The sequence below is a fragment of the Triturus cristatus genome, chromosome 10 (genome assembly GCF_964204655.1).
Source record: "Triturus cristatus chromosome 10, aTriCri1.1, whole genome shotgun sequence".
NCBI classification, from domain to species: Eukaryota; Metazoa; Chordata; class Amphibia; order Caudata; family Salamandridae; genus Triturus; species Triturus cristatus.
The window spans coordinates 160,082,945-160,095,490 of record NC_140593.1 but is presented as its reverse complement, the minus strand read 5'-3'; the positions used below and the strand labels follow the sequence as shown (position 1 = coordinate 160,095,490).

The 12,546-nt window shown below is 47.8% G+C and overlaps 1 protein-coding gene across 1 annotated transcript in view; it reads right to left on the bottom strand.

Moving 5' to 3' along the window:
• The window catches only part of LOC146789139 (uncharacterized), a 512,431-nt gene that overhangs the window by 84,292 nt on the left and 415,593 nt on the right, over positions 1–12,546 (bottom strand). The window contains exon 5 of the mRNA XM_085630715.1: positions 4,196–7,648. Coding sequence (XP_085486841.1) covers positions 4,196–7,648 — 3,453 coding nt within the window. The remainder of the gene's footprint in view (positions 1–4,195; positions 7,649–12,546) is intronic.

The following is a 12,546-nucleotide window of genomic DNA, read 5'->3' as shown; positions in this document are numbered from 1 at the left end:
CATTCCAGCCATCGCGGACCCTGCAGGTGGCGTCCACACGGTCTCAGTGGCGATAGCCCAGGCATTCGCTGACTACTACTCCCGGCTGTACCGTCTCCGACCGTCCACGCTCTCCCTGAATGAGTTACTGGGAACAAACGGGGCGACACTAGCGCGGCTGCAGCCTGAGATTTCTGAGACCCTGGATTCGCCGATCGAGCTGCAGGAGATTGAAGAGGCGATCGGCCGCCTGGCACCCGGGAAGACCCCGGGACCCGACGGGTTCCCCCAGGAATATTACGCTCACTACCGCGAGACACTGGCCCCGAGGCTTCGGGACCTCTTTGCGGCCGTGGTGGAGACGGGCTCGTTCCGGCCCGAAACGGATACAGCAACCATAGTTGCACTCCCCAAGACACAGCCTCCCTCGCGGTCCTGTTCCGACTACCGGCCGATATCCCTTATTAACACAGAACTCAAAATCTATGCCACGGTCCTGGCACAGCGGTTACGCCCATCGCTCGCCTCCCTGGTCCATCCGGACCAATGTGGCTTTATGCCGGAGCGGGGGACCAGACACTGTCTACGGCGCCTCCACCTCGCGATGGCGCACCGCGGCCGCCTTTCCCCCTATCTGGCCCTCCTCTTGGTCGACTTTGAAAAAGCCTTTGATTCCGTGGGGTGGGCGTACTTGGGTGAGGTCCTGGAGCGTATGGGCTTCGGTCCCCGGTTCCGAGCCATGGTAATGGTCCTCTATGCGCACCCGCGGGCCCGTGTGTTGGTCAATGGGGCACTTTCTCGCCCGTTTCCCATAGGCCGGGGGACGCGCCAGGGATGTCCGCTCTCGCCCCTCCTTTTCGCTCTGGCGATGGAACCCCTGGCGGTGCTGATTCGCGCGGATCCTGTTCTTCGAGGATGGGAATGGCCAGATGTGGCCCCCGACAAGATCGCCCTATACGCGGACGACGTCCTCCTCTATCTCTCGGACCCAGCGACCTCGGGACCCCGGGTCCGTCGGATCCTCCATCAATTTGGCCAAGCGTCGGGTCTTCACCTGAACCCCAAAAAATCCGTCCTAGTCCCGCTACACCCGTCGCGGGAATGTTTCGACTGGCAGTCGGACATCCCCCTCCGGAGACTCTCCTTTAAATACCTGGGGATTTGGGTCACCCTCCTTCCGGAACTATGCTGGGCCCTTAATGTGGCTCCGGTAGTCAACAAAACCAGGTCAGACATGCTCCGGTGGCAGTCCCTCCCATTGAATCCGCTAGGGAGAGTCGCTCTATACAAGATGATGATCCTCCCCAAATTTCTTTACATACTACAAAATACTCCATGCCCTTTTCCGCGCCCGTGGTTCCGAGACCTGGATAAAATGGTGACCAAATTCCTTTGGGGCGGCGGTAGGCCTCGGCTGGCCTTGGATCGATGCAGGGTCCCCTCCTATGATGGCGGCCTGAGCATGACCAATCTATATCTTTATTATCTGGCCACCCAGTTACTGGTGATCCATGACTGGTTCTCGGGAGGCTGGGGCGACCCGGCTTATCGTCTCGAGGTGCAAGGCCTTGGGTTCTCCTCCATCCAAAACATGCTCTATGGCACAACGGTCCCCCTATCACTCCCCGACGTCGTGCGGGCTCCCTTCCTCGCGTGGCGCGCGGCACTGCGGCACACTAGATGGTCGGGGACGTCCACACAACTCACTCCGCTTTGGCACGGGACCTGGCTGCGGGAGGTGGTGGGATTGGCGGGCTTTCGGCAGTGGGATCTTCTTGGTATCTCCTGTCTGGGCGATTTATGGCGTGGGAGCCGCATGTGTTCCTTCCAAGAGCTTCAGACCCGCTTCTCGCTGCGGCCCTCCCAATTCTACCGCTACCTTCAACTGCGCCACGCGGTCCGGGCTCACGTCCCTCTAGACTCCAGACTGCCTCCCCATAGCCCACCTGAAGCTCAGGTGATGCTGGGGTATCTGGGAAAGGGGGGTATATCCTGCATTTACAAATCCCTGATTAACAATTCCCCGGTGGACTGGAGCGGGCTCAAACAGCGATGGGAGGCCTGGGTGGGACCCCTGGACGAGGCGGACTGGAGGGACGCCCTTATGGGCCCTCGGTCGCTTACCACCTCCGCTAGGCTGCGGCTCATCCAAATCTACTACCTCCACACCGCCTATCTGACTCCGGACCGCCTGTACCGGGCGGGCCTCCGTGTGGACGCCTCCTGCACCCGTTGTGGGGTGGCTCCGGCAGATTTTTTCCACATGGTGTGGTCTTGTTCCCGTCTAGACGATTACTGGGCAGCGATTGAAACTGAGCTAGCGGAGGTCTTGGGTTGGGAGGTTCCCCATGAGCCTAGAATGGCCCTGCTGGGCATCATGGACGGGATCGACGGGTCCCGTAACGAAAAGTACTTCCTCACCACTGCCCTTATGGTGGCTAAGAGAGACATAGCGGCAGTATGGTCACAACCGGACCCGCCCAGAGTGGCTACCTGGAGTAGAGGGGTGGATTGGTGTGCGGCCCAGGAGCGGTCGTTGTATGCTGCGCGGGGCTGCCCCAAAAAATTCCGCAAGATATGGGGGAAGTGGCTGGGGGGCATGATTTGAAAGGTGGGGACGCAGGGGGTGGGGATGGAGGATGGGGGAGGGTGGGAGGGTCTTTGCAATGGTTTATTGATGCTTATCCGAATGCAGTTACTGATGCCTTGTTCAATGCACTGCTGTATCTCATTCTTGATACTGTTCTTTATGCCGCAAAACACAATAAAAATTTGTTTATCAAAAAAAAAAGAAAAGCCTATGCATTTGTGCCTTTTTTATATGTGAACAATAAAGGTAAAAATACAACAACATGCTTTCATGACAGCAAAGTTAAACATATGAACACATAAAAGCAATAAGTGAACAGCGCTTCCTAAAAAAAACATAAACCAGCAATTAAAATGCTATTATGTCAGCAAAAAAAAACAAAGTGCACCTAATAGTAGCACAAATGGGATATGGTAATATCTAGTAATATCTATGAAATTAATGGCTAATGAACAGCCATTTCAAGCAATGGCAAGCCTTAAAAGAAAAAGCCAAATCCAATGGTTCAAGACAACTGACTTAATATGCTTCTGGTTGTACTATTTTGAAGAATTGATGAAATGAGATTTCCAGACAGCTAAAGCTTCTTTAGTGTGACCTAGAAATACAGAATGCTGTCACTACTTTGGCTCAAATTTGTTTTCCTCCTACTCGCAAAATGGTTTCACAAAATATGAAAGAATGGCAAATAAAGTCAATCCATCCTTGATTATTTGTCCCTTGGCATCCATCAACTATATTCCATTACTCAATGACACTCCTTGTACATACCGTTGCTTGGATATACTTTTTTATATTAATGTGCTTATAAAACGTTTATATTTTGATTGAACAGTTTGGGATAGGCACTTTTGTAAAACAGGAAGTAACCGGCGGCAGCCGGTGCAGGTAAGCACGGTGGGCCAGGATGGGGCGGGGTGGGAGGGGGTTAGTCGGCAGACAACGGAATAGGAGAAATTAAATAAATAACTAAAACCTATTCCTTCATCTGTCGACTTTCCCCTCGCTCTGCCCCGCCCCACTCCACCGCCCCACCTCGCTTACCTGCACCGGCCGTCACTCATGACCTTTGTGCTGAAGTGAAGCCTGAAAAGACAGAGGAAAGTGATGATCACAATCTAATGCACATTTGTTTTGAAAATGTAACTCACATTTGTTTTACTCATTGCCTCTCCATTCTAAAAAAAAGGGGGGCATACAGTGCTTTCCAGATTTTACAAGTTAAAAAAAACAGACTTTCAGGAAACATTTAGGGAGGGACAATGACAGTGATTGACAACACATATATGACTGCTAGGAACCCAAAAAGGCATCTGTTGCAAAAACAGAGAAGAGACCATACATTCGTTTTGAATGAATTATTGTATAACATTATACATTGTCTTGAGAAAGCTAATGTGCCAATTAAACCCAAGCGAAACATGTGTCATCTAATAAGAAATGGCTTGGTATTCCATAGGTATTATTCCTAATCTACTACAATACAGAATTCTAAAAGCTCTATTTCCTTAGAATATTGAAGTAAAAACATGTTCACTAGTGGTGCTGCTCTACATGATCAACATTCAAAAAGCAACCAAAAGCTTGCCTTACTTATTCTGAATAGAAAAATGCACTGTGGCTCACCCTGAACAGGACTTTATCATCCGTGTCAGCAAAATACATCTTGGGCACTCCAAGCTCAGAAGCAGCCGCCCACTGAAGTACTGCCTGCAGCTGACGGGCATGCTCATTGTAGACCGTGTTCTGATTTGTCACCAGTACTTCAGAAGCCTCTGCTGATCGCTTTGAGGAAATTAGTCTCACTGTCCACCCTTTTTGGGGAGCAGCAGAGATCTGTTTGCACCTCCCTTTAGACGAGAAAGGCCTTGTTAATGCACGGGCATCCGTTATGGAATCCAGCGTCACTCCAGTTTCCGTTAGATGGTCTACAAATACGTCAATACTTTGAATGCCTGTTTGATTGGATATTATGTCTATCACTCCTCCAGGGTTTTCCCTAATGAATTCTGATACAGCAGAGCAATAGAATTTAATTGCAGGATCTAATTCACTCTTCATATTATCTAGTGAGAAGTCGGCTACTTTAGGCACATACTCCACCTCCATAGAACAAACAGGTGCCTCAGGTTTGACCAGACAGGCTTCATGTGACAACATGGTCTCGATCACCTTTTCATGGAAGTCGTGCATGCTATTTTCTTCAACGTCAAGATTGATTTCTGGGGGAACATCAACAACATCAACATCAACATTTGGCTCCTCAACATCAAAGTTGATTTCTGGGGGAACATCAACATCAACATTTGGCTCCTCAACGTCAAAGTTGATTTCTGGGGGAACATCAACATCAACATTTGGCTCCTCAACGTCAAAGTTGATTTCTGGGGGAACATCAACATCAACATTTTGCTCCTCAACGTCAAAGTTGATTTCTGGGGGAACATCAACATCAACATTTGGCTCCTCAACGTCAAAGTTGATTTCTGGGGGAACATCAACATTTGGCTCCTCAACGTCAAAGTTGATTTCTGGGGGAACATCAACAACAACATTTGGTTCCTCAACGTCCAAGTTGATTTCAGGGGGAAGATCAACAACAACATTTGGCTCCTCATCATCAATAACGATAACTGGTGGGGGCTCTGGGATCACTTCTATGGCTTCAGGTGCCTCAGGCTTGACCAGACAGGCGTCATGTGACAACATGGTCTCGATCACCTTTTCATGGAAGTCGTGCATGCTATGTTCTTCAACGTCAAAGTTGATTTCTGGGGGAACATCAACATTTGGCTCCTCAACGTCAAAGTTGATTTCTGGGGGAACATCAACAACAACATTTGGCTCCTCAACGTCCAAGTTGATTTCTGGGGGAAGATCAACAACAACATTTGGCTCCTCATCGTCAATAACGATAACTGGTGGGGGCTCTGGGATCACTTCTATGGCTTCAGGTTCTGACTCCACGACATCGGGAACGATCTCCGGTGGCTCTGGTTCGACGTTGACGTGGAGCACTGCCTGTAGTTCCTTATCCTCCTCTACTGGATCCTCTTTCGGAATGGCTGTGATTGGCCTGGATGGACATGGAGTTGGCTGAAAGTTGAACTCATTATATTTGCGTTTATCATAACAGGGGCCCATAACTTCCTTGAGGATCCGCAAACTTAGTCTCTCTGCATAGAGCTTCACATACAACTTCACCAGTTCCTGACGGTCTTTTGCAGTTTTTAGTGGGCTTTCAATTTTACATTCTGAACCACGATCGGTAATCCTCCCCTGCAGCGAGGCATAGAGATGTTTCATTATTGAGTCTATGAGCCGTGAAGCTACCTCACTGGCATACCTCATTATTCCCCATCTCAATAACGTAGCAAAGTCAAACTCTGTCATAGGAAATCCACCTTTGTCTGTGGGAGTTGTACAGCCACACTCACTTGGCCTAAACTCAAGAAACAGGTACTTTACCATCACCACCATACTTTCAGGGCATGGCCCCGTGGGGGAAAGTGCTGCAGCCTGTTGCTTTATCCTTTCTGGGTTGGCTTGGGTCAATGGCTGGGGCACCGGTGGCACGTGGCATGTGGTATCTGCTGGCTTCCCTTCTAACTCTAGAACTGGAGGCTCCACTGTTATTTCAGGAGGTGGAGGCTCAGTTGGCCCTTCGACTGGGGGTTGCTTCTCTAGTGGTTCGGCTACTGGCTGCTCTTCTGGTGGTTCGGCTGCTAGCTGCTCTTCTGGGGGGTCCACTGCTGGCTGCTCTTCTGGTGATTCCTCTGCCGGTTTCTCCTCTGGTGGTTCAGAGGCAGGTTGTTCTTCTGGTGGTTCGATGGCAGGCTGCTCTGCTGGTGGTTCATCTGCTGGCTGAGCCTCTGGTGGCTCAGCTGCTGGCTGCTCCTCTGGTGGCTCAGCTGCTGGCTGCTCCTCTGGTGGCTCAGTTGCTGGCTGCTCTTCTGGTGGTTCAGCTGCTGGTTGCTCTTCTGGTGGTTCAGCTGCTGGCTGCTCTTCTGGTGGTTCAGCTGTTGGCTGCTCCTCTGGTGGCAATGTCTGAGGCTCTTCTGGCACATGGCATGTGGTAGCTTCTGGCTTCTTTTTTTCCTCTTGAACAGGAGGCTCCTCTGGTGGTGTGGAAGGTGGAGGCTCAGTTGGCTCTTCGACTGGGGTCTGCTCCTCTGGTGGCTCGGCTGCTGGCTGCTCTTCTGGTGGCTCGGCAGCTGGTTGCTCTTCTGCTGGCTCTACATCAGGCTGCTGTTCTGGTGGCTCGGCAACAGGCTGCTCTTCTGCTGGCTCTACATCAGGCTGCTCTTCTGGTGGCTCGGCAACAGGCTGCTCTTCTGGTGGCTCGGCATCAGGCTGCTCTTCTGGTGGCTCGTCATCAGGCTGCTCTTCTGATGGTTCCACTGCTGGCTGCTCTTCTGGTGGTTCTGCTTCTGGTTCCTCATCTGGTTGTTCAGAGGCAGGTTCTTCTTCTGGTGGTTCGATCGCAAGCTGCTCTGCATTAAAGTTCGCAATGTTCTTAGTAGCTTCCGATGCACCCTCTGAAACAATTCTCATTGATAAATCTGATGCATATTTAATCACTTCAGGGTTAACAGTCTTCACAGGTGTGCCTCTGGTACCATCTGGTCCACAAATCATTTCTCTTCTCTTTGCTGCCTCTTGGCTAGCCGTGTAGAGTACGACAGAGGACAGTCCAGTTGCGTACAGGGCTACCTCATCAACAGAGGCCGCAAGGCCTTGGTACATCGCGTTCTTTTGACCTGAATCCAAACAGTAATCTTCCTTGATTTCAAAATCTTCAGACTCAAAATGAAGTTTCATTCCACTTAAGATATAGGTGAAGATTTCATTGGCTAGCCAGTCGGTGTAGCTGGTATACACGTTGAGGGATGGGTCAGGAGCTCTGGGGGTGGTGTTTGCTAGGCATGTATTGACTTCCCACTTGTATTTGTAGCCCATTAGTTTGAGGGCATGCTGGAACCCAAGCTTATATTTCTCCAGATCAGTGAAGATGGAACTCTTGTCATAGACCCTATCTTTGGTTGACGAGAAGAGGAATGCCGCCCCTGGGTCTTTGTCCTACAAGGAAAAAGAAATGATACATTAGTTCATCCTTCACTCTTGCTTTACAATCTAATCCGTTACCTAATTGGATGATCTAATCTCTTGCCTGATTGGATGATGTAATCAGTTGCCCAATTGGCTCGATAACTATCACAAGGCAGTTGTTCCCCTTTATCAGACCTGTCTCATTCGGATTAGGGATATAAACTCCAGTGGCCAGATTAGGTACGTTTGTATCCGTGCAGAGACAAATTGCACCGACGTTTCTGCTGACTGACTGTGTTAAAATGCACATTGTGGCTAGCCATTGGGTGCCAATGTAGTGTGTGCATCAGTTAGTGAGTACAAATATCCTTTGCTTGAAAATGTTGGAGCGAAATGTGTCTACATTGGTGCAAGTTTGTGTATTGTCATGCTTAGATTAAGATATACTTGGGAATGTGACTTTAGAACACCAAATATGCTATAATATCATTAATATGATTAATGTAAACATGTCATATAAAACATAACATCCGTATGATGCATGTGTGATGTCGCAATTTGACGAGTGCAATTTAAAGAGAGGCCTGTACATTCATCACCTATTAACCTGAATTGTGTGAACATTTTCCATTCACACACAACACTTTTAAGAATCAGGTACATTCTGGTTTTCTCTTCAGAGGCCTAGCACCGATGCTACGTTAAGGCCGCTGTAGCCAGCTGCCTTATGCCGTCATAACAAGCGGCCATAAAATAGCCATTAATAGCCCCAGGAATGGAGTATTTAATTAGGAAAAGGGGACCAAACAAACTGCAACTAAAACCTTTCCATGGCACTCGGAATTCCCTTACACTGGGACCCTCTTTCACCAACTTCAGAAAAAGAAAAGGGCTTTCCGAGCACAATGCAGACCCTTTTCAACAAGGGAGTAGCCAGCCAATTAAAATACCCCCCACTTCGATCCATACCTGGAATGCCATTGGGTGAGTGAAGCGAGTAAGCCCTACCAACTCTAGACGAGGTCCCTTATTAACCCCTTCCATTCATCTGTAAGCTTTTCATGTATTAAGCCATCTATCCATATTTTCATACTTCCAGCCACCCTTTCATTATTAATTTTCCATCCATCTATCCTTCTGCTCACACTCATTCATACATCATGTCATCCATCCATTCATCCATCCATTCTTCTTCATCCATCCACCAGTTCCCCTTCCGTTTATCGATCGAGTAGTCCGTTCTTGCATACCTCCATCCAGGCGACCATTCATCCATTCACCCATTCATCCAGACTTTAATCATTCCAGCCTCTTTCTTTCTCTCACTCCTGCAAATATTGTTTTATCCTTACATCCATCAGAACATTCGCCTTTGCATTAATCCTTTCATCCTTTTTACCCTTCCTTCTAATCACAGTTTCTTCCTTATTTTCATATGCCCTTCGTTTCACTCTTCCTTCCAGCCCTCACTCTTTCTTTCCCTCTCTTTTGTACTCTTCATTTCTTTGTTGTAATTAACGTCCCTTGCTTGATCTCTGTTGTCTGTGTCCCGTATTTTTAAGAGCTTTTTTTTTGCAGAGATGCAGACAGGAGAGGCTCATAAATAAGAATGTATGAGGTTTCTACACATACATGCACTACGCATGGCTTTACAACGCGGTCGTTACAACAACAGCATTGTTACCACGAGTGCCATTACATCGCAAGTCGTATCAACGGCTGTACTTAGGAATCGTATTCATTACTATTCCGACTTCAGTTTGCGCAACAGTAGGAAAGGTGTTGGATTTAAAATCCAACACATTCCTTGGTGTTGCACGCCCCCTACAGCAAGTCGTTGATACGACTTGTGATGTAATGGCACGCGTGGTAACAACGCGGTTGTTGCAACGACTGCATTGTAAAGCCATGTGTTGTGGAAATAGCGTTGTAAATGCTGTTTCCCATAAATAACTGTGTGTCAACACCAACCCTGCTTAAGCTGCAAAGCGGGGGGTCACGATGCCACTGCTTTTCAAAACAGGTAAGACATTGCAAATCCAAATAACTGTATTTGGGGCCCTCATAAGGCCTGTGCTAACGAAAACAAATGTAGACAGCAAATCGAAGAGATCACATAATCCACATTAATGAAATTGGAAGCTTCCTCAACTTCTCTCAGGGGGTGTGTGTTCACAAATGAGTGTGGGGACACTGATTAGTGCTCTTATCTGGGACTAACATGACTTGCAGGCAGTGCCGGGGTTGAAAGAAAACTATGCGCTGAAAGGCGCCCGCTACAGGGCGTGCCTTACTGACCTGGCGGCCCTGTGGTAGAGGGGCCACTGGGTCATAGATTTCCAATAGCAGAGCCAGCTGAGGGACCGCAGTCGGATCATAGCAGTGAACCCCACCTATCTGCTGGTTAGGAGAGACAAAGGCCCTGCTAACTTACACTGGTGCTTACCCTGCAGTATTAGTTTGTGGTGGGCCACCCCGGACAACCAAATCTGTGATTCATAGAGAACTGATTTTTCTTTGGCTAATAAATCCACTAAGATGTTGATTGGCATTTGTGTAAATCTTCATTAAACACTAAGGTCCATATTTATCAAGGTTTCACGCAATTTAACATTGCAGGCAACCTTGCTATAGGAAAGGGAAAGGGCGGGAATGCACCATATTAAACATTATATGGCGCATTCCTGTCCTTTCCAAGCGCTGGGGCACTTTTAGCTGCCCAGCGCCAACACAGGCACCTTTGCCTATGGTGCAAGGGTGTCTGCACTGTGGAAGAGACTCCATTCTTCACAAAGGCAATACTGAGAGGCATTTTCCTCTTTCTGCGTGTGCTGCAGAGTTTCCTCTTTCTACATGAGCTGCAGAATGCAGCACACGTAGAAAGAGGAAACAACGAGAAGAAATAAAGATATTTTTCCTCGTTACTCCTCACCTGGGGAGGCACAGCATTTTTACTTATTTCCAGGTCTACCACTAATGGTAAATCTGGGAATGCACCAAAATCCATGGGTGAATGAGAGAGAACACCCATGCTCCCCCCATGGGGGCGAAGTAACTCAAATCTCTGCCTTGCGTTACTCCAGGTTTATCAATCGGGCTTTAGCATTGTGTCGGCCTTGCACCCCCTTACATGTTGCAAGTGCTACACAACACTATGATTAATCTGGCCCTTAGACGTGAAGGATATGAAAACATTGCACATTACACGTCCGCTCACTAAGGATTTGGTGGGTAGATGTGCAAGAGGTCATGTGGCATCCTTTCCATAATGTCAATTTTCCAGATGATCAAATAGCATATCAAATATTTACATCAGCTATATTTACATGAAGTCCCTTAAGGGAAGTGGTCAGTTGGCTTCTCTCCTCTGCCACTAAGAAAGCACTGCAAAGAGGGGTTATGGGCAATTCTAGAAAGGAGTCACTTGTTGCTTTTTTGGGGGTGAGTTTTACATAGCGCGAACTAGACCCAAGGTATCAGAACGCTTACATGAGCACCAGTTGTGTTACAGATGGACACATTCATTTTTTGTGAGAAACGGGTAGATCACATGATTTGCCCAGAAATACAGGATGTTCAGCGTCCCTGCCAAGACTCGAATCTAGTCCCCCAGCTTCGAGGTCGACTGTTCTAGCCGTCCTTCTTGAACAATCTAACATGACTGCATATGTCATAAATGCTTTTCCCTTTGCCATGTGAGGTCTTCAAACAGATGTTTAATAGAAATATAGGTTATCACACATATATATAAAAGCTTTAACTGGTGTTGAGTTAGTCATTCCCAAAGACCGCAGGTAGATCAATATCAATAATCAGTTTCTGACTTAGACATGACTTCAGGAGATTTTCTAAAAGCATGGGTGGTTGCATGGGAACACCCATGTACCAACCATGTAATGCCCCCATGATGCAAAGTAATGCAAAGCTGCTTTGTGTTACTTTGCCATGCAAATACCAATTTGCGTTGGTTTGTGAATCCACAAACAGGTTTATCATTGGGAGTGCGTAAAAAAGTAACGCTAACCTAACAATAAACGTTTGTGAATCTGGGCAACAGATTCATCAACAACAAACAACAAACTGTGAATGGAATTCTTGAATGAATTTAAGCCACAGGTGACTGCTTGGTGAATCATTGCAGTGCCTTGTTTTTCACCACTTATGTCAATCCAATCTAGATAGAGAGCAGCCATATGCAAATCAGGCATGGTCCCGCTCCAATAAGAACAGTCCAACCCAAACTTCGAGACTAGGTCCCCCCAAATGGGGACACAAGTAGCCCCAGACCAGTTTCGGCCTACCTATGTCTGGTCAGTGATGTATAACTTGCTTTCTTTGGCACAGAGAGCACGGCTCCAATGTCTGGGAATTTCTGTTGTCTGTATGGTGTCTATTGCAGAAAAAACCCAAGCGATTCCAGTCCATCGTTTTTCATTCGAAGGCCACTCAAGACAAGGACTTGCCATGTACACTTCAGTGTTGGTCCTGTTCCAATAGAAATAGTCCAGCTCAAACTGCAATACGAGGTCAGATGGGAACACTGGCAACCTCTTACCAGTTTTGTCCTACTTAGGCACAGTCAGGGAGGTATAACTCAAGCCCCATAGCACAATGCACACAGGATCAAGGTCTGGGCATACACTTTACACGTCGGGCATTTACTACAATGAACAAAAAAGTGATAGATGGAATGGTTAAATTAATCTAAGCTACTGGTGATAACTCGAACCACATTGCTGTCCATTGTTATTAGTCCAGTGTGCCTCTCTTGATAGAGAGATGTCACACACAAATCAGCCTCTAAATAGAATCAGTCCAGCCCAAACTGGACTCGCCCCAAATGGGAACACAAGCAACCCCAGACCAGCTTCAGCTTACTTAGCTCTTGTCAGGGAAGTATAGATTGAGTTCTATGGCATATGGAGCAG